Raw genomic sequence first — 26,089 nt, forward strand, 5'->3', positions numbered from 1 at the left:
CATTTCTGTTGTAGTTTTTTTAGATTGGCCACTAGGGGGCCAATTATTATTTTATTTATTATTTAATATATAGTGATTATTTTGTTTGTTTGTTTACAATATGGACACTCTGCAATAATTTAAAATTTTAATTTATTCGCAAACCTAATTTGTATTTATTTTATTCCAAACAGAAGTGTTTATTTATTATTCTGAAAGCTCGAGACAGTGCCAATAGTTCAGTGATATTTTGTAAAATTACAATGTGGAGACTCTGCAATAATTTAACAGAGTGCTTATTTTTCACTTGAAATTTTTTTGTGGTCATTTTTATTAAGATTTTATTTTTTATCGACAGGGATTTTTATCTTCCAATTCATTGCATTTGTGTGTGTGCGTGTGGTAGAAGTATCGGTTTTTGTACTCTGTATCGGCAAGTACTCAGATCCAAGTATTGGTATCGTATCGGTTTGAAAAAATTGGTATCGTTGCATCCCTAAAAGCATCTGTCACTGTGACAGTCAGTGTCAAAAAGTTGCTATTGCAAGCTAAAAGTCTTTTTGTTAATCGCTTAAAATTAATTATTGCCTCAAAAATGTACACATACCTTGTGTTACGATCAGTCGATGAGGGAAATCTGATTTTGTGTAATTTAGATGGCTTCAAATTACATTTTGTGTAAATTCCTGTGTGAAAATGTGCACTAAAATGATTTGTGAACAAATAAGTAAATTTAATTTACTTCACACTAGAGGAAATTTAGTCCATCTTTGTCGTTTTTGCCAGGAGAAAAACCCACTCTTGCAACAGCCGTGATTGCTTTGGAGAGTCTGTAATTTGTTCAGAGTAAACAGAAGAATGGCTGAATTATGAACATAGGCAGTGGTGGCTGACAGGAAAACACAGAAAACTTAAATAAACACAAATAAAAATAGTCCTGGTTGCTTTGTTTGACAAACAAATGACACTTAACCTTCATGAGAACTTTTCTGCAGCCATCACTAAGCTGTAAGCTCTCACATTAAACCTGTTCCACATGCAAACATGTTTCTCTAACACATTTCTTCCCCCACTTCTTTTCTCAGGTGGGACCTCCACTCTGCGCCTCTCATCAGTGCGAGAGCTGCCAGGTCAGCTGCAGGAGCTTTACCAGCAGGGTTTCATTCTGGCTGCTGTTCATCCATTCATCCACCCCTGTGGTCCAGAGTCTAACAGCCCACAGTACCAGCTCTACAGGGCCATACTGGTCCGATTAAATGACGGGTAAGAGAGTCGTTTAAATGTGTAACTGACTGAGCTAAGACTATTGTTACATAGGAGAGAGTTCAAATATTAATTCCTACTCAATCTTAGCTAAGCTGCTTCCTCTCCAGATAAATTAGTCATTGTGAAATTTATGAAAAAAAACCCAACATACAGTTTTCTTCATGTCCCGAAAAGATGTGTTTCTGTTAAAATTGCATACAGATATTTGAAAGAGGATATAAAAAAGTAAAAATATTTCAGTATTTTAATGTTTACTACTTTAAAGTTTTCTGAAGTAAAAAAAATACTGAAAAAAAGGTTTTGGGGGCGTTTTTTGGACAAGAATCGGCCTCACCACTAAACTGAGGGCTCTTATTAAAAGTATTTTACCAAACAAAGACTGGGGTCTGGCCCCAAAGCAATCATCTTCCATGGGCCTTAGACATCTTAGCCACACTTGTGGGAATAAGACCTTTGTTTGCACAAAATGATGAAGCCATTATAGTCACTTAAGAAAGCCTGTTAAGATTACTAATGTACCTTAATTGGTGTCATTATGCAGAAAAACACTTAGTGGGAATCAGGTTTTGCTTCATCTTCTGCAAAAATGGTAGCTTGGCTGGTTGGTGGCAGACATCAGGGTCTACATAATGGTTATGTTTACGGCTATTGTGTTATAGTTCAGAAATTACTTCTTGTTTTTGGAATGCATAATAGTAAAATTAATCATCATTGTAATCATTGAAAACACACTGTGGAGGCTCCTATTCATTGTACAACCTTCCAGTGTTGCTATATTGACACCACTGCATCACAACATCTGTTTGCGGCTCTGCAAGCTGTCACAGCCAAAACTGGCTGCATGGCCCAAAGTCACCACTGCCCCCTACATCTGCCCTCCAGCCTCGTGTCTGAGCCCCGACGTTTTTTTTTTTCATTTCAGTTGAGGCAGGACGCCAGGGAGCTGGTCCAATGGTGGTTGAAGGACATAAAGGGGCAGTGGGGTGATGGTTACTTTCGGACCGGTCCGATTTCTTCTTAATATCGCTTTTCCTGTAAATAGAAGAACACTGAGTTTTGACTGGATTTGATGGCCCCAAGGGTCATGAAATGTGATCAGTTTATTCAGGACCACAAACTGTGAAGTCAGTTAAAATAAAAACATGACAATCCAAGAGACAAAATCTATGAAGAGAATGTTTTTTTCCTTTTTCTGGCAGCAGTGACATGCAGACAGGTTGAAGCCCCAGTGGCTGCTGTGTCTGGCTCTGAAGCCCAGCTAAGAATTCAGGCCTGTTTACCAAAAACTGTCCACTGGCTGCAGGGCATGGACGTGTGTGAGTGTGTACGGGTTGACAGACAGCACTTAAACCTTTCACCTGTTTTTTTTGGATTGTTTGTTGAGCCTCGTTGACTTGCTATCTTTACATTTGCGCCTCTACTAAAGTGGCTTGATATAAATGTATGTGGATGACACTCGGGATAAAGATGACTCTGATCTACCTGAGCTGCATCAAATTCAGAAAAATCTAATTCCTCACAGCTTAAAGGAACATTACATCCAAAATCTAATTATGCAGTTTACCTCCTGCAGTACTATTTATCTTGATTATTTGGATATGAGTTATCCAGGTTGTAGAAGTGTCTGCTTTTCCCAGGAATGCAATAGAGCTGCGCACATCTTGCAAGTACGGGGTTGGACCCCCTTTGCCTTCAGGCCTGCCTTATTTCTTTGTGGCATAGATTCAATAAGGTGCTAGAAGGATTCCTCTGACATTTTGGTCCAAATTCACATGATAGCAACACACGGCTGCTGCATATCTGTTGGCTGCATCCATCAGCGTAACTTTGTGCTGAACATTGAGGGGGGGAGGGGTCAAGATCTCAGTCATAACCCCCCCTAACCCCTAGAGGTGGGAATCACCATACATCCCACGATACGATATTATCATGATACTTAACGCACGATACGATATTATTGCAATTTTTAAAAATATTTTGCGATATTCAGATTCTGTACATAAAGGTAAACTTTATCAATATTCATTTTATCTAATATCAAAGTCTCACACTCAGTCTTTCTCTCATTTCAGTTTTATTGTTGACAAACTGAACGGTTTGTATTACAGACTAGTCCAACTTACCATCTGGTACAATTATAGCTATTCTGAACTATGCAATATGAAAACTATGCAGCCCCTTCAGCAACTGATTTGAAAGTAAATTAAAACAAAATATAATTTTACATTAAATAAAAAAGTTTTAAACTTAATTAAAATAAAACATGTCTTAAATTAAAATAAGTAAACTGTCATGTTTATTGCTGCCAAAAAACAAGTTAAACACATTTGGACAGTGAAGGAATGTCAGGATTCTTGCTCAGAAAAAGGATCAACATGAAGTCAGAGCACAAAAACCTTTTTTGTAACAAAATATCGATTTCTGCTGTCCCTGTATCGATACATTATTAGCAAACAAAATATCACCACGCTACACAGTATCGATTTTTCCCCCACCCCTACTAACCCCCCTGGAAATTACGCCCCTGGCTGCACCTCCAGGCTGCAAATCTACTGGTCCATCACACCTCAAAGGTCCTACTGCATTGATATCTGGTGACTGTGGAGGTGAAGTACAGTCAACCCATCATCAAGAAACCAATTTAATATGATCTGATTCTTGTCTCCATTTTACCTCGTGTTGAAAGTGTGGACTTTAAACTACAGTATTACCAGTTTTTATTCCTAACAGTGCAGATTTTATTGACAATGTGTTGCATAGAAGTTCCATAACACACATAAATAGATTGCAGCCATCAAAATTAAGCGCCTTGAGGCAACTTTTGTTGTGATTTGGCGCTATATAAATAAAATTGAATTGAATTGAATTGAAAATAAACATATTTGCCATGTTTAAACCTTACATTGAATAACACAGAAATTGGTGGATTTCAAACACAGGACCTTCTTCCTGTGAGGCAACAATGCTAACCACTGTGCAAATCAATCTGAGAAGCTGAAGAAGTTGTTGCTAAAAAAGCTATCATGTTCAGATCATTTATTATTTCCTGTTTGTTTTAAAGCAGTTACACTCTAAATCCCTCATAAACACTTCAGCTCATCCCTGCATGATGGTGCCACTAAAGAGCTCCACTGTGTCTCCTGTGGCTGCTTGTGAGTCACAGTTGTCATTGCAGACCTGGATCTCACACAGATGGAGCAGAAAAGACAGTTGGAGGCATTTGAGATATAATCTAGTTGTCACATTGTTTTTAATTCCTGTGTCACATGAAACAATGTAAATATATAAAAAGCACCAAAGTTCAGAGAAAAAAATTAGCTAAATTTGGAGTGAGCTGTTCCTAAATACTGACAAACTGTTCCTGCAGATCTTTAGTTGCTGAGCAAAAATGCAACACCACAGTCACTAATCTACAGTGACATTTCAGTCATTTAGCAACTCTTTCACCCACAGCGACAATGCAATAACTGCAGAAAACCAATACCCAATATTACAAGCAACCAAGAGTAAGGAGTGTAATAATAAGAGCTGCCGTGCCCCAACAGTTGTTCCACAACCGCAGAGTGATCATGTAAGAAAAACTATAAAAGTAAAGGGAGGCTTACTCTGACAGGAATTTATTATTGATGTTCAAAGAAATAAATATTTGAAAAAGAAACAGGCATGCAACCAGGAAGGTGACAAAGTTTCAATAAAGCAACATGAAATGAAACTTTGTTTATCCTGATGGAAAATAAAACAGAAAGAAAACAAACAAGCAAACTAAGCATTGCACAAAAACAGAACAAAAGATAAATAATGCAGCTCAAAAAAAGTCACAAATGAGAAGTAAACAAATTAATTTGTGCAATTGTATGCTGATGATAATTTAAATTCATCGGAGGAGTCAGCCAGTCTTAAGATACCTCTTTCTTTTTCCTCATCCCCGCTAGTGTTTGCTGCAGATATCAGGCGTGTTTTTCTCCCTTCAGCAAAAAACAAAACAAAACAAAAAAGAAAAACCCTCTACTGATTTTTCTTGTTGTACAGTATGAGAAACAGCCTCCACAGTGTGGGATAATTCATCACAGCAAGCGTGACAACTTAATTTGGGTTTGTCAGACTTTCTGTTTTATCTTTATTTACAGTAATTTTGGCAGAGTTGAGCGGTGCGGGTCGTTACGATATGCCCTGCTTACTGTCACTCACCTGACAGCCGCTGGGAGACGGTGACGTCTCTGCCAGAAAAAGGGAAAAAGATTTTTAAAAGACTTAGTTGCTGTACGGTCGTCTGAGGCATGCTTGCTCAGGAAATAAATGAATGGAGAGGTCGAGAGAGCGTTTACAGCAGGATGCTCGTCAGAGCCTGTCAAACAAACTCGTTTCTATAACGATTACCAAAACAATGACATACTTTCTGATGTGTCACATCTGTGTTAAAGGTGCAGGTGAGAGAGTGACTGAATGAAATGCTTTAATTATTTGTTAACTCGAGTTCTAACTGAAGTGAATGGAAGAGAATGGAAAATTGGAGATTTCAACATGGAAATCTACAGGAATTGATTTTACTGACTAATTTATTGATTTTAATTTGGAATGGATCCCAAGTGGCTGCTTCAGGAACTGCAGATTTTGGCACGTCCATTTGGCGTCATTTTTCTGCATCATTGTTTAGCACTTGTTAAAACCACAGTGATAACCATGTATATTAGGCTTATACTGAAGTGCATTACATATGACATTTGTATCTCATAATAAAGATCCTTCCTATCAAAAGGATTGCACAATAGAACTGAGTTATTCATTTTAACCTGATGATTAGAGATGCAGAAAATAAAGCTGACTTTTACTCTGCTAACACCAAATGCACGGATTATATTACAATTACACATTAAAGAAAATTCATGAAATACCCCTATATGATGCTGTGAAACAAGTTGAATTTTATTGAAATAAAGGTCAACACGGTAGCATCTGCAGATTTGTCAAAAATCATATTTATTCAAATTACTTTAAGTCCTTTTTTCCCCAGGACATCCACCTGCAAGGGTTTTGGGTGTAGTTAGAATGCATGGCACCTTATCTTCCCTTCCTTCTGTCCATTAGTAATCACCTCCGATGCTGTTGTATAGAACACTTCAGGCTCACTTTTGGCATGCACAGATATTTGTGCACATGGTCTCTGCTCCCCTTTGCTCTGAAAAACTGGACAGCAAAAATATTGACTCATTGAGTGAAAGGGCAGCAGCTGAATAGACTGCATTTCTTGTATTTTTCTCTTAAAGACACGCTTGCCTTGCTCCTGTGAGAAGGGACACCATAAGGGGGAAGAGGAATGAAAGAGAATCACAGCTGGATAGAAAGAAAAAGACAGAAGGAGGCTGAATGCTGTTTAAAAAAAAAAAAAAGGAGAGACAGAGATTGAGTGAAAAGGGCAGGGAAGTCTACCATCCTTTGATGGCCTCAACCGAATGCAAGGCTTTATCTGCAGTGTCTGTCACCGTGGAGACAGCTGCTCACATCAGCACCAGCCCAAGGGAATCCAAAACTCCACCAGGGGATCAGGGAAGAGAAGTCAGCAAAACCAGAAAGGAGAACATCTCCTCTGCTGTTCCCTTTCCCTGTCAGGCCCAGGGATCAAAAGAAGAAGAAGAAGGTGCGGAGGGGTGGAGGGGTTGGAGGGATGTGGAGGGTTACAATGAAAACATGTCAGCAGGCAGCCATTCATCCATCGCTCCAAAATGAACAGCTTTTTGTGACTATACAGAAAACAAAGCGAAAGTCAAAATAGAGGAGCTGACTGGTGTACAGCAGCTATATTTATATTTGACATGCACAGTATGTCTGCAGACTCAATCCCAGTTAAGTCTCTACAGTATTAACCTCAGTGTGAAAGGCTCAGTCAACAAGGCAATTCAAATGGACGGGGTGATGCTGTGGGAATTTAACAAAGAGCTTGTGTACATTCACCGTTATGTCATCTACACGTGTTCAGATGCAGTCACCTGACTGACATCTTGTTGGGGGGGGGTAAAACTTTAAAAACCCTATATTTTAATTTGTCCCTGGTGGTGTTCAAGCCCATTACATCCTGCAATGGGAAAGAAGAAGAAATGCATACAAAATGGATTGCACCGTTTGAAAATTTAAAATGTCAACTGTCAAATTTTCCAGTGTTCAATTTGGTCACGATGGAATAGGGTTACAGTTCAGCAGGCAATGTCTGATGGGATATATTCATCATTATTGGGTAATTGCAAAGAGCTCCTGTGTGCTTGCAGGGAAAGTGAGAGATGAAAGCGAGAGATGGGTTGAGAGGGAGGATAAGGATGGAGAGTGTACAAGAGGGATGGAGAAGGAGGAAAATAAAGAGGTACGGTCTGAAAACCATTACGGGGGGATTCGCTCTGGCGAAATTATTCACGAACCTGTGAAAATGTGACATTAGAGGAGTTGTGCTGTATTATTAAAGCACCATAGTGGCAGCGTGCTAAACATGGGTTCAGATGCACCCTGACTGTGTCGTCATAGCAATAGATGAGCTGGGGTGGGAGAGGACCGACACGACTTTGTTTCTGATGCAAAAAGGCCAGAAGGAAATTCATATTTTGAGTCATTCGCTGACTTTGTGGAATGCTTTTATGCACCCTTGACTTCCTTTCAGCTTTTTTTGCATCCAGAGAGTGCAGTTTAACTATTCTCAAGCCATTTCCTCAATTGGGTGATATTAAAGAAATGACTTAAAGCATTTTACTGAATGCACACATCCTTACTTAGTGTAAGTGAAAGTATGTTTTAGCCATATATTTCTATGAAATATACTACAGGAGGTGAGAGGTTATGATTTCAGCAATGGTATCAGTTTTTGTGGGCAAGTAAAAGAGGTTTTCAGGTTGCTGGAGGCAAGTTTGGCCCACAAGTTGAAGAATATCAATCCAACGCTGTTGATATAAGCAACAGGGTAACGAGAGTGACAGCTCTCGCGGTTAGTATGTCCACCACTTTGGTCAACAGTGAAGCCACAGCTCCCCCTTAACAAAACAACTGAGTTGTTAAGTGTCCCGCTGTGGCTCATGAGGTAGAACTGGTCATATACTAACCAGTCGTTCAGTCTGCAGCTCCCTCAGTGCCACTGAGCAAGATATTGAACCCACAAATAATGTGCGAATAGGTCAATGTGGCTTGTGTGGTTTGCAGCAAAAAGCACTTTGAGCAGTCATTACATTAGATTTAGATTTAGAAGAGTGCTCTGTAAGAAGCAGTCCATCTACCTTTATTGTAAAATGTATATTTTGGGTGTCAGCATCTGTGAGGAGGGCACAAGATGTTTGGTACTGGAACCTTTCTGGTTGGTCTTTGTAGTCACTCGAGGCTTTTGTTGGGAATAAAGAGTCCTTGTGCAGAGCAGAAAATATACAACATTTGCCAAAGTGAAACCTTGAAAACACTGATTAACACCTGGTGATGATTTATCATTTGCTTTGTTTTAAAATGCATCCATATTTAGTGCAGCTTGGGGCTGCTGTGGTTAGCAGTGTCATCTCACAGCGAGAAGGTCCTGGCTTTGGATCCACCAGCTTGCTGGGGCGTTTCTGGGTGAAGTTTGCACGCTCTCCACATGTCTGGATACTCCAGCTTCCTCCCACAATCCAAAGACATGCATGTTAGGTGAAATGGCCAAATTGTATCCTCTCCCTGTGATACCCCTGCAGCAGACCTGTCTTTGGTGTACCTTTCCTCTTGCCCTATGACATCTGAGATAGGCTCCTTCCCAAATGCATCTTTAAATTGGATAAGTGGAGGAAAATGGATGGGTGGATGGATGTGTCAGTATTTATAAACAATGACAAGTGAAAGGCCTCCTGCTACACTAAAAATTAGCCTGTTGTCCCAAGTGGTTAAGTCATCAGATGATGGCCAGTGGGCTCTCAGACTGGATGTTTCAATACCTAACTCTTTATTGAGCAACATTCAGGGGTAAATAGTCTGTTTTTGGTTTATGGAGACCGCTATGATCTCAGCTATTACCAAAGAAGTAAGCGGTTATTACCAATCGCTAACCAAATATCTTGGTTCGAGCTCTGAGTCGCCAAAAGTTCTCTTCAGAGTGTTGTTCTGAGAATAATATTTTGAATAATAGACAACAACTAAACTTGTTTTGGACATTTTTCCAGTTTGGTGTCCACTGGAAAACAATAATGTATCAACAGAATCACTTTTCATACTTCAGTGAACAAAGTGTAATTGGAAACCACAGATTTACAGACGATGTTGCCACTACAATGCTAAAACAAATCCCAAAGCAAGCCATTAACAGGTAATATGCAATTAGTTTCCATGTGAATGTTCAGCTCCAGTGGGAGAGATTAGTCTAACAAAAGATGTTCCACGGAGAAACAAAGCATGTGACCCGTCTGTGGCGAGAGACGAGAGAGGATGGAGTGGAGCAGGTGTGCTCGCACAGGAGGGGAGCTCCACATAGGTGGGCAGGCATTTGACACCCGTCTAACCACACGAGGCTTTAGGGGTTGACAGGCGGTGCTGCAAGCTGCATGAAAAGTCACCGTTTCACACAGTGAAGATGGACTGCAGGTGATGCAGCTGCTATTTTTAACCCAAGGCCTCCCTCCAGGACTGAGAGCTCAGTTTGAATTGTTTTCCCCTGCTCTTTCCTTCTCTCTGCTTGCAGAAGTCTCTTCCATGAATATTCGTTTTCCAAACCTCCTCCATAGAAAACATTTAATAGCACAAAAGTAAAGGAAATGATTGCGCTTCAGAGTGATTTATTTATTTAAAAGTCTTTTAGGACTGAATCACTTTTGTTTGAATGGCAAATGATCAGCTGTTGTTTTAATTTTTCTTCAACATCCAATAAAGTGAAGGACACTTTGTTTCATCCTTTGAAACTTCCGTCACAAAACTGCACAAAAAACCTCTGTGTGTTTTCTCAAAGCGTGTTTCATAAGGTCGAAAATGTGAAATCAGATTTTAAAAACTGAGACTGTAACAGAACAAATGCTTCTCTCTCTGCTGCACCGTGTAAACTCTACTAGCTGACAGCATCTCTGTCTCCATTTCTCTGTTTTGTTTCCTGAAGAAGTGCCTGAAGCCCAGCCGAGCTGGTTGGTTCAGATTTATGTCGCAACCAACAGGGGATACATGTACCTTTTCTGGCAGTGCCACCAGGCTTTTGCCGTTGTGCCTTTGATTGTTGTGACGCTGCAAAAAAAGAAGAAGAAGAAGAAGAAGCTCCCAGCTCGTCGTAATGAATGTTTCACAGAGTGTGTGAGATTTTTGCTTAACAAGTCAGCCGGCCCAGTTTCTGCTCTGCTGTATGCTGCAGCAGCAGTATACACTGAGCGATGGGTGTCAGTGACAGTCGAGTATGTGCGTTCCCTGCTTGTTTTTTTTTTTTTTTTCAATCGATCAAGTAAAATGACTCAGTAATCCCTCATACTCTGAGGTCTAATATGCAAATAGGCCTGGATTTAAAGTGAAAATGCAATACAATATTTTACTTTACATGCTCGATGTTTTTGACAAGGAAGAAAAAAATAGCTTGAAAATGAGAGTGAAATGAAAAAAAAATATATAAATGAGCTCTTGGTTTCCCTGTGACTATAAAAGTCTTTTATGCCTAAAAAATCTGACAGTTTGGACTTTAAAGGGGTGCTATTATGTTCATTTTCAGCACCGTATTTTATTCTGGGGCTCTACTGGTGAAACCTTTCATGATTCACAGCTCAAAAATAAGTGCGCTTTTCATTTTTTACTGGCCATTTATGCAGAATCTCAGTACACGTTCTGGCTGAAACAGTCTCAGCTTCTGTCCCTTTAAGCCTATGTGCACTTAAAGTTCGCTTCTGCTATCTCAGACAAAGTTAGCAGTTCCCTGTTCAATCCTGAAATTCCCACCAACTTGTTTTGGAAATTTCAGAAAAATAAGGAAATTTGCAATAATGTCAGCTTGGCAGAAGGAAGATGTTTGACAAAGCTCTATAGATGTCATTTGTTCAGAGACTGCAGTTGTCAGTTGTAATTTTCATGTAAGTATGACCCCGAGACAAACTGGCGACCTGTGCAGAGTAGGGATGGGTATCGTTTAGGTTTTATCCGATACCGGTGCCAAACCGGTACTTTTGAAACGGTGCCGGTGCTTAAACGATGCTCAAATCGGTGCTTAAAGAATGGAGAACACAAAATTGGTCCAAAAACCTCTCATGTTCAGCTGTTTTTTTTTGTAAAAAGATAACAATGTTAGCCTTTTCTGCAGCTATGGGGCATATATGGTATCACTCTGGGCTGGAAGCAGTGCTTAAACAATGGAAAAAACACAAACTTGGTCCAAAAACCTCTCATGTTTAGCTGTTTTCCACTTTTTCTTTGGTCATTTTAGCCTTTTTTGGCCAGGGTGAAGGGAGTATCTGCCATCAAACAAGAAGACAGCTGAATGTAGCTATGATGATGTTTGCTAGTTAGTTCACCTTACATGCATTAATTTAATAACGTGGTTAGCCTACTCAACGTAAATTACACACGAACAACATTAAGCTACTCACGCAGAGAAGAACGGCTGCTGCTGCCATCATCATCCTCATCATTTCTGCTACACTGGCAGGGCTAGGGGCCAGGACTCTCCTCTTCGGGTTTTTGGGGGATGTTGCAAACTCCGGGTCCAATAACAGGCACCACACCCGCAGTAGATGCGCTGCGTGTGAGGTCTCGCAGCAAGCTATCAAATATGGCGCATTTCTCGGCTTTTAAAAAAAACGTTATGTGTCGCCAGGTGTTTCATCAGATTCGAGGTGTTACCTCCTTTGACAGTATCACAGTATCAGCTTAAAGCACTTGTTGCAGCTGCTGAGTTTGCATATTTTGCTGTGAAGTACAGCCAGACTTTGACCGCTTCGCCTTGGGCGTTTTTAATCTGTAGCTCTGCTCTAAAAGAACGTACGTACCTGGACCCGCCTACTATCCTCGGAAACGTAAAATGATTGGCTAGAATCTAAAGCGTATGACATCTCAGGAAAAAAAAGCACCGAAATAAAGCACCGAAATGTGCACTGCTTTTCGGTCTGGTTACTACCGTTTATGACAGAACCGGTGCCATCACGGCACCGGATACCGGTACCCATCCCTAGTGCAGAGTGTACCCTGACTCTCACCCCATAGCAACTGGGATAGGCTCCAGCCAGCCAAACATTAAAGAAGTATTTTGACATTTTGTAAATGGGTTTATTTTCTGTTTTTGCTTAGGGTTAAATAAAACTATCTATGCCACTCATCTGTGAGCTGAAGAGCCAGGTGATGGCTAGTTCACCAGGGGAAAGTGCAGGGAGCATAAAATAATCCACCAACAAACATATCTTAATACAAATTCACATTTATTAAATTACCTGAAGAAAACAACTATTCGTGGTCTGTTTGCATTGAGAATATATTCTGACGTGTTTCTTAGCACATCTCACCAAAAACGACTCCTTTTGATACATCCAGTGGGGCCGTGACAGGAAAATCACTGCGATAAAGCACAAGGATCACACAGCGACACACAAAGAGGATGAGACACGTACGCTCACTCAGAGCCTGAACTGAGAAGTTGCAAGGACAGCCCCTAATACACACAGCAGCTTGCATGCATGCATCTTTTACCCTCCTGCACATCAGGTGTCCGTGTAAAGCCAGAGCTCACGCAGAGCACAGACGTACAGCCCGTGCACGCAAACACGTACTGTATGTGCACCCTGAGCAAAACTGTGTGTGGGGCTTCTTCGCCTTGTCAACAGGATGAGAAGCTGGGAGATAGAAGCTGGGGCATTAGTCTCTTTGGGGCTGGCTCTGGGATTTCCTGCAGAGGACAAAGTAGGAAAATACAATATCATATAAATAGATTCTCTGCGCTCAAAATACTGATATGGCTTCAAAGGGGAGGGCTGCAGGGGGGATGGGGGGCAGATGAGATTTGCATTGAAATTTCTGCCTACTGTGTGTGTTTTCTTTCATCCATGTGGATCTTTGCCTCACTTAAGTGTTATTGTATTTTTCTTTCACCTCCCACTGGGCAACAATAGCATTAACAAAGCTTCTTGATGCAGCATAATTTGTTGATAGAGGGTTCTTTGTATTTGATTCCTGGGTCTGTCAATAGCACCCTGTTTGTGACTGTAATTTTATCATTTTAAGGTGGCTGTGAAGGTGGGTTTCCATCGGTGGCTTTATGTATTCTGAGCATTTGCTCAACAGGCCGCTTCACTGGAAGGCTGAAATTCATTGTCACCCCAACTGTGTTGCATGCAGGGTGGAAAGGAGCCAGCCAGTCAGCCCACCGTGCAAACTACAGCTGGAAGAGTGCCTGTCTGCCGAGCAGGTGCCCACCCCAGAGCTCATCCAGGGCTACGTCAAGAAGGTAGGTCTTACAAATGCCAAGCTGAATGTCTTGTTAGGTTGTGCCCAGCTGGAAAGAGGATAGCAAGAGATAGGGAGGGATGATTGCAGAGAAATTGCAGTGGCTTTTACTCCAAGCAGATGAATGTAGTTGGTGGTTTCTCTAGACGTCATTATTTCTGCTACCAAACCTTAAATTGCTTTATTCAGCATGTCACCTTGCCTGAAGAGCCGGAGAACACAACACTTAAATGCCTACAGCTCTGCCAGCAAGCAATCATGTTGTAATCTTTTAATAACACCTTGTCGCCGAATGTTTGGAGCAAAGTTGCCAATGAAGAGGAGTGACGAAGTTTGATTTATTTATTTTTAACATAATTGCAACTTTACACCTTGATAAAACGCAGACATATTCCACAAATTAATAGCATCATTACAACTTTCATTCTTTCATTCAGTCATATCTGCAGTGTTGAATTGTTATTGGTAAAATACAGTAGAGCCAAATGGATATAGGTGTGTTTGGTGATTTAAATGTGAGATAAATGGGCTGATATTTTGTTTTTGATGAGGGGAGTTTCACACAAACAGATTTCCCTGATGTTTGCTATGTGTTGCTCTTTTTTAGCAGCCAGTAGGTGCTCGTTCTATACTCTCAACATCACATCCACATTCTGCAATCCTGTCTGAAAAAATCACATTTCTGCTCTGATGTTCAACAATTTTTGCAGTTGTTCTGCAAATGGTGACTAAATAGTACAAGATCCCCAGTCTTTGCAAAATATTATAGTTTAGGATTATTAACTAAAAGCTGTGACACGTAGAGAGGGCACCAGACCTACAGTAAGTAATTAAGTCCAGTATGAGCATTAGTCAGATTAAAGACTGGTAAAAAAAAAAAAAACTACCTAAACCCAAGATAATTATTTTATAAAAGAGGGATCTGATCAAAGGTTACCCGAGCATCTCCAGCCTCGACCCACATAATTAGATCCCATCCAAAATGAGATTAGCTGACCCAAATACTCACAGACCACCAACAATTAGCAAATAATGAGCAGCAATAGAGTCATTTTACCTGCACCTCCATCTCACCTCAGAAGAACAGATGCTTCTCCTGCTTGCTAATTTTGTTTTACATCGTTTGGTATAAAATACAGAGTAGCTGGACCGATTCAGTGTTAAACAACTGATGTATTAAAATAGTAACAGAGTAATCGGCAGCTGTCTTAATTAGTTGGATAATTGCACCACATAACCATAATTGTGAGATTTGTTTGTTTGTTTTTTAGTTTTTTGTATTAATGTCAGTTTAAAATCATTGTTACATTGTTGTTGGAGTTGTATTAAGCTCACTTCCTATATAAAACTATTTTTCACCACTTCAAGCAAAAACTGTTAAGACCAACAAGGCGATGAAGGAGAAGACACATGCAGTAAATGTAAGCAAATAATTGAACAGAGCACCACTGGTGCACTTGCTAGCTGCACTTTGTTCATTTTTGTTCAAAATGAATGGTGAATGGACTTTATTGATGGGTTACAGGGTGGAAAAGGAGGGGGTTTAAGCAGCTGGTTAAAAAGCTTAACCCAACATACATGTCCCTGGTCGAGAATATTTTTCAGCTTTATTATGTGACAATAGAGTGCAGCTCCTGATTAGTTACAAGGTTCTCTTAGTCTCGTTTCTGTTAAACTAAAATGTTAATGAGTTATTTTATACTTAAAGTGACTTCAAATACATTTGTGCTTACGCTGTGTCACTGTTGCACTCTAAAGCTGCTGCTGCCACTTTGTTTCAGTAGTTTCACACTTCAAACTTGAAAGAGCGTCATTTCCACTGAGTTCAGTGGAAAATACTCTTTATTTACTTACACTTAGAAAAGCTGCTGTCAGTAAGCATCAATGAAATGAACTTGTTATCAGAAATTTCATTGAAATATTCTGGTATAACTTTATGTGACACCTGGCGTAAACACCTGCTGTCTCATAAATTATTTTCTTACGGTAATAAAGGAGCAAACCCAAATTATTAAAACCAGAGTTGTACATAAAAAGTTCTTTTTATTCATTTATTTATTTAGTGAACGTGATGTTTTTTTAATAAGAACTTGGTATCAAACTGTGGTCTCATTCTTTGAATCTTAGTCAAAAATCCACTCTATTTACAGTTGTCTTTTGCTCTCCATTGGTTCTGTAGCTGCTAGCTTGTCCACGAGCTAGTTGCAAACAAGCTAGCACTTCAGTGGGTTTTGGTGTGTATGATTTGTGATATTGATAATCCTCTGCTGGTCATCATGTCGAGATATGAAGCAGAATAAATGTTACGATAACTTTAAAATACAGAATATTGCCCTCGTGTCTCAGTGAAGCTGCACATATCAATCTTTGATAAAAGCCGTGTTTCCCTCATGGTTCACGTCTAATGTTAATTAGCAAACCAAGCAGCTTGCATAGATGTATTTAATATAGAGAAGATGAAAGCAGCAAACAGGAGCCAGAGATTTGAAATCACTGATTTAATAATGAATTGGCTGTGTATCATATGTCACTGTTGTGAATACATTGCTGCTGAAAGCCTGCTTGAAATGGCACTTCAGATGATATACACGACACACCCTCCTCTTTTGCAGGCTGGTAATGCTGCGTCATCATGATTCAACTCTCCTGCCTAATCTATATATTACCAGCCCCCATGCCGGCCTTTTGAGTCCTGCTTCTGAACCTTTCTCTGCATTTTGCCCTTCGATTAGTCATGCAACTGCAGTCCTGTAGGACCTCATTACTGTTGGTTATCATTTTAATCTACTCAGCGGCTACACGCCTGCTGAAGTAGGAGCAGGAGGCCATGCTACAAATCTATTAAAAGGAGAGTGGACATGGATGAGTGGTAGAGAAAGGAGCAAAGAGGGCAGTTTTCTTGAGATACTCTCTTGGATTCTATTGCTGCCTCCATTTTCCTTTCTTAAACTTTCATATTCAGTCCTTTTTCTTCCGTTCTGTCTCGGTCTCTGTCATTATCCCTTTAGCCTCTGTCATTTCTACCCTCACTCTGTCTGCGCTCTCTATCTCTCTCTCCGGGGTTTTCATCTTGACCTTCAGACACCTCCTCCTGGTGCCACTTTAATAACTTACGGGGGGAAATAGAAAATGTGGTCTCAAGTCAAAATTGAAATGGGATTTTCACTACAGGCTGTTGATATTCTGGTGGCAGTATCAGGGAAGCTACTTCCTGAATATTTTTTCATCAAGTTTGTGCTCAGCATCATTTCTGCTAATGAAGAGAAATGATGTGATTTCGACCTCAAATCCTCATTTTCTTGACCTGAGGTGGCTCCATCTGGGCCGGAGTGACTTGTGTGTTCATTTAAAACGAGAAGTTCAGAGGAATGCTGATTTTTAATTTTATTCTCCATTTACTCTTTTATCCCCAGCAGTATATGCAGCACATGACTCCTGGATTAGCAATTGTTCTCATTTTCAGAAATAGCATTAACCCTTCTTTGATGTGGCCAAACAAGCAGTCTTGTAGTTGCAGTAACTCTCGAACCACTTCTTTTTTTATCTAAAAAAATCAAACTACTCTCATTAGTAGACAGTGCTATTCCAATAAGTTCAGTTTTCTTATGAAATGCATTGAAACTGAGTAAAACAAAGACAACAAAGACAACACAGGCATTAAAGTTCAGTTGTTAGGTTTAAGCTGTCAAATTTCTTTCTTTGTGTTTACGTAAATGTAAAGTCTAATTACAAAGTAACTATTCACAATTATGACGTTAAAGCTCATTTGTTTTCTAAACAAAGAAAAACTAACACTTGACAGGACAGTGTGTGACAGAAACACATTTTCACCATTATTAACATAAAAACATACAGTAACAGTCAAATGTTGGGAGACATTTTAAGGGGTTTTCATCACATTTTGCATTGTAGATCATTGCTGAAGATACAAATAGGTTTGTGGAAGCTGCAGAAAGGTGTCAAAATAGATTCTCCAAAGAAACCATTAATGACTTTGAACACTTTAGGCTCACCTGGAGTTTTTTCAAAAGTTTTAAAAGAGTTTCCAAACTTTCAACACTCTTTAGTTCATCTCATGCCAGAACAGTTGAAGCTGCGCTGAAGTTGGGTAACTGTCGAGGTCGGAACATCTGATGAAGCAGCCCATCACTGTCCTTCTCAGTTAAACATCTCTTACAGAGCCTTAAGGTGCATGTAGGTCTTCCTCAGTAGTGGCTCCTTTGAAGGAGTTGAGCCTTAAAGGCCTGATTCACACAGACTCCTCCCAGCAGCTGGTGCTGATGATGAGTTCCTCCTGCGTGATCTTATGAAGAATTGACTCTAATCTGAGACATTGTTACTTGGCAATTTGTGATGCTGGTAACTCGCTGGACTGACCTTCATGTCATAAACTAATGATGCACTGTTGTTTCTCTACTCATCCAAGTTCTTTCCATTGTTACTGGATTGCTGCTGTAGTTAACATAACTTCAATACAGCACAGCTGATGATCTCAAACACATTAAGAAAGCAAGAATAATGTTAGTTTATTTATTAAAGTCATTCCAAGTTATTATTAAGCTGCTCAAAACATTGAAAATAGTGTACAAAGCTGTCACCATGTAAACAGTTGTATTTTCTTGTGAATCTTTTTGTTTACATTTCTTGCCAGTGAAACACTTTCATTTCTGCTGTGTGTGTGTGTGTGTGTGTGTGTGTGTGTGTGTGTGTGTGTTCCTGTCTAGCTATCTTTGTGAGGACGAAATCTGCATTCTACTATGCTTGTGAGAACCAACAGTCACTTGTGAGGACACACAAACCGGTCCTCACAAATTTAAATGCATTTGAGGCTCAAATGTGGTTTAGTGTCAGGGTTATGTTAGGTTATGGGTCAGGTATAGAGAAAGTTTAGTTCAGTTCTCTTTCACTAAATCTTTAATGCACAGTCCTTTTTGTAAATGTTGGACCCACTTTAGCAAATTAATTTAATTAGAAAAAATGACGACCCAGAATATGAGGAAGCCTGGAAAGGAGAAAATAGAATGGTTAATTCTATATTCTTGGCTGATACTACTATAAAAGAAATGGTAGCAATTGTAGAAAATTGTAAAAATAAAAAATCTACTGACTGTGATGGTATAGACATGGTTGTAATTAAAAGACTTTAGATTGTAATAAGTATTCCTCTTGCTATATTTTTAATCTCTCGGTTACAATCAGGAGTATTTCCTGATCGAATGAAAGTGGCAAAAGTGATACCCTTATATAAATCAGGAGGTAAGCATAGTTTAATAATTATAGGCCAGTATCTCTTTGTCACAGTTTTCAAAGTGCTCGAAAAACTTTTTGCGCAAAGACTTGATAGTTTTATTTGAAAAATATCAACTAATAAATGAAAATCAATTTGGATTTCGTAAAAATAGATCAAGGCATTAGCATTGTTGACGTTCATTGACGATATTTCATCTGGCAACCAATAATAATAAATCTACAGTTGGGGTATTTGTTGATTTAAAAAAGCTTTTGATACGTACAACATTCTATTTTGATTTCTAAATTGTATAATTATGGTGTGAGAGGAGTGGCATTGAACTGGTTCAGGAGTTATTTAGAAAATAGGTTGCAATATGTACATTATCTCAGTAACACCTCTGAAAGATTGAAGATTGTATGTGGCGTTCCTCAAGGTTCTATTTTGGGACCTAAACTTTTTAATTTATATATTAATGATATCTGTGACGTATCAAAAAGGTTAAATTCTATTTTATTTGCGGATGACACACATTTTTATTGCTCTGGAGAGAATTTGAAAGATGTAGGTTAAATCTTATGACTTCTGAGATGTTAAGATTAAAATATGGTTGATGTAAATAAATTATCTTTGAATCTGACAAAAACGAAATTCATGATATTTGGCAATCATGTAAAGGAGAATGAAGCCATTATTAGGGGTGCAACAATACTGGTATCGATATTGAACCGTTCGATACAGTGCTTTCGGTTCGGTACGCATATGTATCGAACAATACAAAATTTTTAATTTATTTTATCAACTTTCCTTCTGACCGTGCTGTCTGTGTTGAGTGCTCAGTGGATCTGCGCTCGACAGTGAAGCCTAGGCGGAGTAGTCGAACGCAGAATCACTGAGCGCAGGGCAAGCTAGCGAGACAGAAGCTAAGCTCTCCTTGCAACATGGCAAATTGAACCTCCCCCACCCTCATTGAGCTCTGGCGTTTGGAACTATTTTGGTCTTCATGTGACGTATGACCCTGAAGGTAAGCGTGTCATGGACTAAAGTAAAACAGTATGTTGGATGTGCCACGCAATCCTCAATTACATTGGTGGGAACTAGTGTGTTAGCACAGTTAGCTCGTTAACGTGTTGGCCGTCCAGTCCCACGCACGGCGATCCGCGGTAGCTCGTTAAGGAGATTTGCCGTGTTGTGGCGTTAACGTCATTTCAGATTAATGCTGACAGCACTAGTGGGAACACAACAAATATGACTGCACATTTACTCCGACATCATCCTAGTGCAAAGACAAGTGGAAGCAGACAAAAACAACAAGCACGCATGCTACAAACTTTAGCCGAGTCATTTAGACAGCCGTTAGCACATGATTCTCCTTATGGGGACCTGATATGTTTAATATGCTGCTGAGAATATAGCCCAGAAGAAGCGTATAGTATAGCTTTTATTTTGGAAAGAGCCATTTCTCTGTAATAAACTCTCTTTTCCAAAGATGAGTGATTCCTCAATCAGATAGATTTATTTATTTTTTATTACTTTTTTTGTTTCAGCAACATTAAATTTAAAAACTGTACTTTTGAGTTAAAATATATATTTATAATTTTAATAAATGACAAATTAAAAAGGGATGAACATTTTTTTGTATCGAAAAAATATCGAACCGTGACACCAAAGTATCGAACCGAACCGTGAATTTTGTGTATCGTTGCACCCCTAGTCATTATGTCCATTGATGGACATAATGACTAGGGGTCATATAATGATTGATTGATAGAGTTACTGAATTTCGTTTTTTGGGTGTAATAGTAGATGAAAATTTGACGTGGAAATCACATATTGAGTATATTAGAAAGAAGATGGTTAAAAACATTTATATTTTGGGAAATGTAAGAGATTTATTAGACTACAAAACAATGCGCATTTTATATTTTTCATTGTTTTTCTCATATTTTAGTTACTGTATTGAAGTCTGGGGGAATACATATGAGAATACTATAAAACCTCTAAACTTATTACAGAAGAAAGTGATACGAATGATTCATAATGTTAAATATAGAGAACATACAAATAAATTATTTATAAAATTGAAATTATTAAAATTAGGAAATTTAGCGAAATTACGGACACTATTAATTATGTTTAAGGCTAAAAATAATATTTTGCCCTTTAAGTTACAAAGAGTATTTTTATTGTGTTCAGGGGGAGAAGATGGCAGAAGGAAATTTTATTTTAAGCATCAGTTAGCTAGGACTACACAAAGATTAATGAGTCCAATGGTTAGTGGTATACGACTGTGGAACTCACTTCATTATAATTTAAAGAATTGTATAAATTTACATTGTTTTAAAAAGTGTTACATGCTTAAAACGATAACTCAATATGAAGAATGTGAATGAAATTGGAGTTCATTGAAAAAGGATCCATTATAATTTTTTGTTTTATTTATTTTAATTTTATTTTTCTCCTTGTTACTATGTGGTATATTCTGATTGTAAATTTGTTGTTTGGTTTGGGTTAGGACCGGAGATAAATGTTAATGTTAGTTTGTTCCCTGATTTTTGGTGCCCACTTGTAATATAAATTGGATTGTAGATAGGGGGTAGGGTTTAATAAGAATATTTTCTTCTTCCTGCTCCTTTTCACACATGGTTGTAGTGGTTTTTTTGATAGAAAGTGCAGTTGGTTTGTTTGAATTGTTGTACCAAGTGTGAAATAAATAAATAAATGAATTGAAATGAAATGAAAACGGTCCTAGGGGCCGCTGGATCATCCAGACTCTCCTTTAAGGCTCTGTCACAGTCTGGCGGTGGCAGACTGTATTAATTGTGAAGAGTGGACCCAAAATGCAGACACAAAGGAACTTGGACGAAAGCTTGAGTATTAACAAAAAGCGAGCAGTTTAATAAGGCTGGTAAAAAAGGTACAAAGAAAGGGCAAGGCAAACTGGGAGAACTAAATAAACAACAAGAAAAACCTAGACATGAAACTTGGAAACGTGACATGGAAACCTTGGTGTGAACAACAGACAACCTGACAAAGAATGACCAGAACACACAGACTAAAAACACACAAGGGTGATTAGGGGAAGTGGAGACACATGGGGAAACAGCTGACACTAGTCTGACAGAACGAGACAAAGGAAGCAAAGCTGACTACACTGACACAGACCTTCAAAATAAAACAGGAAACATGCGACGCAGACATGACAATACAAACTTGATAACATAAGACACGCAGTCAAAAGAGCCTCACAGACAAAGAGTGAGGGAAACTTAAATACAGGGGAAGAAAATACAAGAGGAATCTAATAACCAAAAGAACTTTGCTGACCTAAAGAACTTAAACATAAACCATAAACATCAAAAATGAACTAGAGCTCAAAACACTGGGTCAAAAGACCCAGGAACGTGACAGGCTCCTGTTAAGCTTTTCTGCTTAGGTTAGGCATTTTTAATGGTTAGAGTAAGGGGCTAGGGAAAGCATTATGTCAATGAAGGTCCTCACTAAGATGGCTGAACGGGCTTGTGTGTGTGTGCGTGTGTGTGTGCGTGTGTGTGTGTGTGTGTGTATTCATGTATTTGTGGGGACCAAAAATTGGAAGTTTACTATACTTGTGGGGACCGGGCTTTTGGTCCCCACAAGTTTGAAGGCATTTTTGAAACTCAAAATGTAGTTTTAGTCCAGGTTAACAATGTGTTTCCCACGTTAGGAAAATAATGGTAATTCAGTATTCCGGTTGGTTGGCTGGTGTATCATTTGTTTGGCTCTAGAATAGAATAGAATAGCCTTTATTGTCATTGTACAAAGTACAACGAAATTGGAGTGCCACTCCCTTGGTGCAAAATGCAATAATAAATATAAATGTAAAATATAAAAAGTACAATAAAACAACCGAAGTACTCAGACAATAATAAGTACGATATATACAGGATAGCAGCATAATGTAATGATAGTATGAATAGCAGCATAATGTAGTGACAATGGCAAGTATGGTATAGTTAAGCAGGCTCAATTGTTTTGTGCTTATTTACTACGGCGATAGCTCTGGGAAAGAAGCTATCCCTGAATCTGTTTGTCCTGGTTTTATGTGACCTGTACCATCGGCCTGACGGTAATAGTTTAAACAGTTGCTTACTGGGGTGAGAGTAGTCCTTAATGATATTGCCAGCTCTGCTGAGGTACCGAGAGTAGGGAAACTCTAGGGAAACAGTGTTAGACCTACCCCTAATGACCTGAGTAATTCTCTAGTAATAATGTGAGGTTGACTGTTTTTTTGTTTGTTTGTTTGTTTAAGTATTTCAAATGATGAGATGTAACCTGTGATCTTCTGACTTTGCATCTGTTTACATTGTCAGTTTTTGTTTTATTGTGTCAGAATGTGCAGCACAGGACACTGAAGGCATTCAAACAAAAATGAAGCATTTATTCAAACTGTAAACAGAATGATAAACTAACAAAATACCCAAAACCCACAAGAGATCATAGAGCACACAGAGAAACATAAAAGCACAGCAATATAGGGGCAAGTCGATACACAGAGGACTTAATAGACAAGAGACAGGTGAGAGAAATAAGACACAGGTGCAGACAATCAAAACAATCAGGAGGAAATAAAATGTAAGACAAACAAAAGCGATGACACAAGGAAACACAAAAACTGAAACTAATGATGAGAACAATCACAATAGAGCAAAGAACCAAGGACTCGCGGTATACTTGGAATAATAGTGAAACCAAACAGGAGCCAAAAGCTAAAATAAAATCAGTATTTGTGGTATGTTGTCTTACTGTAGGGTCTTTACCTCACAATATAAATTAGCCCTGAGGTGACTGCTGTTGTGATTTGGTGCTAACCCCAGCAACACTGTATACACCTTAAAAGTGGTGGTAGCATGGTAACATTTGTGTTCAAAGCACTTGTGTTGTTAGAAAAAGACAAAGATTGTATATGCACATGAGGAGCAGAAATAAAGAGCAACACAAAGGAGGAAAAAAGACAAATAATTGATATAAGAATGCAATGCAAGCAAATGTTTGCAGTTTTGATTTTCTAGTGAATGGAAACGACTCTTTTTTTTCACTCTTTTTGACATTATTCGTGCATGCGTTGCTTTGGCTCTGCTGTTGTCGTGTGAACGCACTGTTTGCGACTCTCATTTTGTCATTTATCTTTGTGGTTATCTGCAGTCTTAACAAAAGTCCCGATGCTGGTGGTCTATTGTCAAGATGTCTCTTGAGAAAGAAATCTAATCTGAATGGTTCTACATTGTCAAGCAAGGGGTTTAATGAAATGATGATGATAACAATAATAATGGCACCAAAAATAAATTCAATCATTACAGCCTGCTGTTTGAATCTACTGTTCTATCAACTGCACCGACATTATACAGTCAGAGCCATTCATTTCTCTCTTTGACTGCCTGCATTACCATTAAATGAGATACACCAGTTGCTCTCTTTTATCTCAGCAATTCCATTTCAACATATTGGTATGGGGAATATGATGTGGAAGCACACAGAGAGCATTCAGCTGATATTAAACAATATGGCTGGAAACAATGTGACTGTTTTCCAATTTAATTTCATAGTGAATAACCTGCAATTTGATTTTTATTTTCTTCCCTCAATGTTACTCGAGATAGAGACGGGCGCCGCCTTGGCTTGGAGAGGGGGTTGGTTGGTGGACCGGGGGAGAAATGGAGAATGGCATCATTAACATTCCCTGACAGTTAACGTTTCAATCTCGCTCTGTTGCAGAACCCCAATATTGACATAAAAGGCCAGAAAAAGACAGAGAAAACAATAGAGCGCTGAATCTGGGATGTGGCCCAGGTCTGAGTACAGGGTTGTGGCTGTTCCAATCTAATCAAAACTGTGATTGGAGAAGCTGCCGGAAAGGAATGAAGAGAAGTGAAGGAAAAACAAAAATTTAACAGATGCAAACAACTCCATGAAGCCGTGGAAAGAAAAAAACCATCAATTCAAGTTATCTGATTTCAAACCAACTCCTGAAGTTTAGTTTCAGCTCTCTTGGGAAAGATTTGTTTGGGGGTCTCCTTGTTCTTAATCTGAATCCTGATCACTGGATACTGTTCAAGACATTTTAAGGGCTAAAACAACTATTTTTGCCACTAATTAGTCTGCAGATAACTTAATTGATCAGCTGACTCGTGTCGTAGCTTCCAAAATGTCAATAAAATTACGAGTGGACATCTTCATCTTGCATGTTAAACATTAGAATAATTAGCCTGCTGACTTAGCCTCTGGCATTTTTCAAGGTTTCATTTTGAGTCATAACTAAAAATAAAAGTCTGATAAAACAGTTTCTGTGATGAGATGTAACCAAAAATTATGTCCTGTGATCACAAATATAGAGAGAACTTCAGATTTGGTACCACCAGGGTTCCAGAAGCTCAAAAAGATAATGTTTTGTTATGATTACATGTTGTTGCCTTAATAATACTGATATAAATCAGCATCTGAATTATTTTCTGTCAAACCACTGATTGTTTTTACTTGGATTTAACCAAAAATAAGGCACTGTAAATCATTTGTTGTCATCATTCTGGCTTTTAATATTTTTTCTTCATTGTCCTTGCTCCCAACAGCAGATACAGGATGCCGCTGACCAAGGGGTGATGTTTGTAGGATTTGTCCAGGAACCATACGGAGCTCCGTGTACCAGGATCAGAGAACCCGACACCCCCTCTCTGTCTCTGCACTCCAGCCCCTGCTCTGTGCTTGACTCCCTGGGAAGCTGTAGCCCCTCAAACCCCTCAAGCCCCACCAATCATGCAGAACCTCAAGCTGGAGCTGATGTGGTGGAGAAGGAAGGGAGTGACGAAGCCTCTGGCAAGGCTGGGGAAGAAGAACCAAGTGGGGAGAAAAATCAAAGTGAGAACACTGGGAATGAATCAGGGCCAGGGGTGGAGGAGGTCTCACCTGCAGCATCTCCTGTGTCGGAACAAAGTGAGGCACTGACAGAGGAGGATTCAGCATCTCATAATAATAACAAAGGCAGCAGCACGGACACAAAGGAGAGGCCGAGATACCGGCTGCGGAGAGGTGACGGTAAGTGTTCTCCATGGTTACCGTCATGCGCTGAAGCTAAGAGGGAAAAGATGTGTTAAGGAAAAATCATGTAAATGACTTCAGAGCTGTGAAAAATAAATGAATCTGGGGAAAGAGCGCAGAAATGTGATGATAAGACCTGAAACCTTTTTTTTATTTTTC

At 39.1% G+C, this 26,089-nt stretch overlaps 1 protein-coding gene and 1 long non-coding RNA gene across 4 annotated transcripts in view; both read left to right on the top strand.

Moving 5' to 3' along the window:
• rftn1b (raftlin, lipid raft linker 1b) overlaps positions 1-26,089 on the top strand; it is a 160,995-nt gene that overhangs the window by 73,922 nt on the left and 60,984 nt on the right. For all 3 annotated transcript variants that reach the window (XM_085178299.1, XM_085178300.1, XM_085178301.1), the window contains 3 exons: positions 1,065-1,242; positions 13,522-13,630; positions 25,465-25,927. In XM_085178299.1, coding sequence (XP_085034425.1) covers positions 1,065-1,242; positions 13,522-13,630; positions 25,465-25,927 — 750 coding nt within the window. The remainder of the gene's footprint in view (positions 1-1,064; positions 1,243-13,521; positions 13,631-25,464; positions 25,928-26,089) is intronic.
• Positions 19,456-24,761, top strand: LOC146509042 (uncharacterized). Its single transcript, XR_014876975.1, has 2 exons — positions 19,456-21,132; positions 21,178-24,761. It is a non-coding gene; the product is annotated as an uncharacterized LOC146509042 (long non-coding RNA).

Source organism: Neolamprologus multifasciatus, chromosome 11, assembly GCF_963576455.1.
Source record: "Neolamprologus multifasciatus chromosome 11, fNeoMul1.2, whole genome shotgun sequence".
Lineage (NCBI taxonomy): Eukaryota > Metazoa > Chordata > Actinopteri > Cichliformes > Cichlidae > Neolamprologus > Neolamprologus multifasciatus.